Here is a 2,934-nt window from a genome sequence, read left to right as displayed (position 1 = left end):
AAAGGGTTTTGCAGATGGTCAATTAAAGACCTTGAAAAAAAAAAAAAGGATCTTGAGATGGGGAGATTATCCTGGATTATCCAGGTGGGCCCAGTATAATCAAAGGGTCCTTAGAAAGAGGGAGCACCAGGCAGGAGGTTCAGAGTCAGAAAGAGATTTGACAGCAGCTATGCTGCTGGTTTTAAAGATAGAGGAAGGGGTTATGAGCTAATGAATATAGGAGACCTCTAGCTGGAACAGGGGAGGGAATAAATCCTCCCCTAAAGTGTCCAGAAGGAATGCAGCCCTGCTGACACCTTGATTTTAGGTCAATAAAACCCATTTTGGATTTCTGATCTCCAGAAATGTAAAGTAATATATTTATCATATTTATGTTGTTGTAAGCACTGGGTTTATGATAATTTGTTACAGCAGCAATAAGAAAATAATACACTGGGGCTGGCCAGTTAGCTCAGTTGGCTAGAGCATGGTGTTTCAACATCAATGTCAAGGGTTCAAATCCCCTTACCTGCCAGCCACCAGAAAAGAAAAAAGAAGAAAATCATAATCTTAGGAAAAAGCCTATGAAATGAAGAGCAAAGTTTTATGATGATGAGGCAAGGACTAAAAGTCAGTACCTGCTGGGGGTGTGGTCCCAACGAACACTCCAGGTTCTTAGTTGAAAGACCTAGAGGGCTACAATCAAGAAAGAAGGGTGAACAGAAGATAGAGAGAGCCTTAAAATTGCAACTCTGGCCAGCCAAACAAAAACAAACAAACAAACAAACAAAAAAAACCCAAAAACTGCACTCAACCTCAATTCAGCTCAGTACCTGACTGGACTAAGGTAAGCCACACATACTCTACCTGCACAGCAGAGGAAAGAATAAACCCTCTCTGGAAGAAAACAATATCAAACAGCAGTCTATAATTATTTTTTAACACAGTGTCCAGGATTCAAACTGAGCATGCCAGGCTGGCCAGTTAGCTCAGCTGGTTAGAGTGCAACCTTATAACACCAAGGTCACGGGTCCAGATCCCCACACCAGCCAGCTCTCCGCCCCCCCCCTCAAAAAAAAATTAACCATGCTGAGAGCCATGTAAATGATTATCAAGAAAAAAAAAATCAATGGAAACAGACTAACACATGATCCAGATACTAAACAGATAATGACTTTAAAATAACTACTATAATTAAAATGTAAAAAGACAGGAGGAAAAATAAAACAAAAAGTTTTTAATGTACAAAGACAGGAGGGAGGGAAGATGGAGAATATAGAGGAAAAGAATTTCACTAGAGAATTGGAATCTATAAAAGATAATTAAATGGAATTCTAAAACTGAAAAATACAGTTACTGAAATTAAGAACTCAGTAGATGGGCTGGCTGGTTAGCTCAGCTGGTTAGAGAGCAGAGTTATAACACCAAGGTCAAAGTTCAGTTCCCCATACTGGCCAGCCACCAAAAAAAAACAAAAACAAAAACAAAAAACCACTAACCCAGTAGATCAGTTTAACACCAGATCAGACACAACAGAAAAGAAAATTAGTGAACTGAAAGACAGGTATGTAGGAATGCTGGTTAATTATTCAGAAAAGAGCACAAAATACTATCCAGAAAAGAGTATAAGACAGAAAAGAATACAGAGAAAAGATTTAATATACATGTAATCGGAGTCCAAAAATGACAGCAGAGAGCAAATGGAGCAGGCACAATATTTAAAAAGATAACAGCCATACCTAGAACCCAGATCCTAATTTCTAATGCCATTCTTCAATAAATTAAACCAGAGCTCCTTGGAGAAATGGCTGATTCTAGGGCTAGGGCAGGGAATGAACAATATGGAGCATCTTACAGTGCCAGAAAGCAAGGAAATGCTCAGAAAAGCACCCACTTATAGTAGGGGTATGTCAAAGGGACAAAAGGGTTAACGAAAGATCTCTCAGTGGCCAAATCTGGAAGAATTTGAGCAACAAAATAAATAAAGTAGTATTGGATAATACTTCAAAGATTAAACATACATGAATCCATACTGAAATAAATGACTAAATAAATAAATGGAAGAGACAAATCTCCTGTGCTAAAGAATTCCAAATAATTCATGTAGATACTATGCCCTCAAAGAGGTGCAGTATAACTTCCTGTTGTTTAAGTGTGGCCTGCATGTAGTGATTTCTTTCTAAAGAGTACAGTATAAAAAGGGGGGAAAGAGTAACTTTACAGTGGAGAAACCTAAAAAACACTATCTCAGGCTGATGATCAAGTTAACATCAACAGTAACATGTCACATTGATAATATGCACCCTTGATAGGATATGATGAATATGGCCCTTTAGCTCTGTGATCTTTTTTCCAAAAACCTATAACCCCATACTAATCATTAGCAGACAAATCCCAATGGAAGGAAATTCTACAAAATACCTAACCAGTACTCCTCAAAATTTTCAAGGTCATCAAAAACAAGGAAAGTCTGAAATATTGCTACAGCCAAGAGAAGACTAAAGGGACATTAATGCAATATCTTGGATAGAATCCTAGAACAAGAAAAGGACATTAGGTAAAAACTACAGAAACTGGAATAAAGTATAGACTTTATTTAATAAAAATATATCAATATTTTTCATTAATTGTGACAAATGTTCCATATAATTTAAGGTGTTAGTAATGGGGGAACTGGGTGTAGAGTATAGGAACTCTCTGTACTATCTCTGCAACTGTTCTGCAATTCTAAAATAAAAAGTTTATTTAAAAAAAAGATAATGATTACAAGCTGCAGGTACTCCCCTGTGCTCCTGCCTATCACAGCCAATGTGTGGACTGCTGGCTCACTCAGACCAGAAAGACCTGCCCCATCTGAAAGCAGACTGTTCATTTGGGTCCTGGAGATGAGGAGCAGGAGTAAGAAACTCAGGGGCAAGGGGCAGCTGGTGAGGACTCAGAATGGATCCCACTCCT

The 2,934-nt window shown here is 38.2% G+C and overlaps 1 protein-coding gene across 3 annotated transcripts in view; it reads right to left on the bottom strand.

Annotated features, from left to right (window-relative positions):
- TCTEX1D2 (Tctex1 domain containing 2) overlaps nt 1-2,934 on the bottom strand; it is a 31,088-nt gene that overhangs the window by 11,631 nt on the left and 16,523 nt on the right. Inside the window, exon 4 of one of the 3 annotated variants that reach the window (XM_008567479.1) lies at nt 618-675. The exons of the other annotated variants lie outside the window; for them this stretch is intronic. Within the exon in view, the coding sequence (XP_008565701.1) occupies nt 618-675 (58 nt within the window). The remainder of the gene's footprint in view (nt 1-617; nt 676-2,934) is intronic. 3 annotated transcript variants of the gene reach the window in all.

This window comes from Galeopterus variegatus, unplaced genomic scaffold, assembly GCF_000696425.1.
Source record: "Galeopterus variegatus unplaced genomic scaffold, G_variegatus-3.0.2 Scaffold322, whole genome shotgun sequence".
Classification (NCBI taxonomy): domain Eukaryota; kingdom Metazoa; phylum Chordata; class Mammalia; order Dermoptera; family Cynocephalidae; genus Galeopterus; species Galeopterus variegatus.
This window is presented reverse-complemented; position numbering and strand designations above follow the sequence as displayed.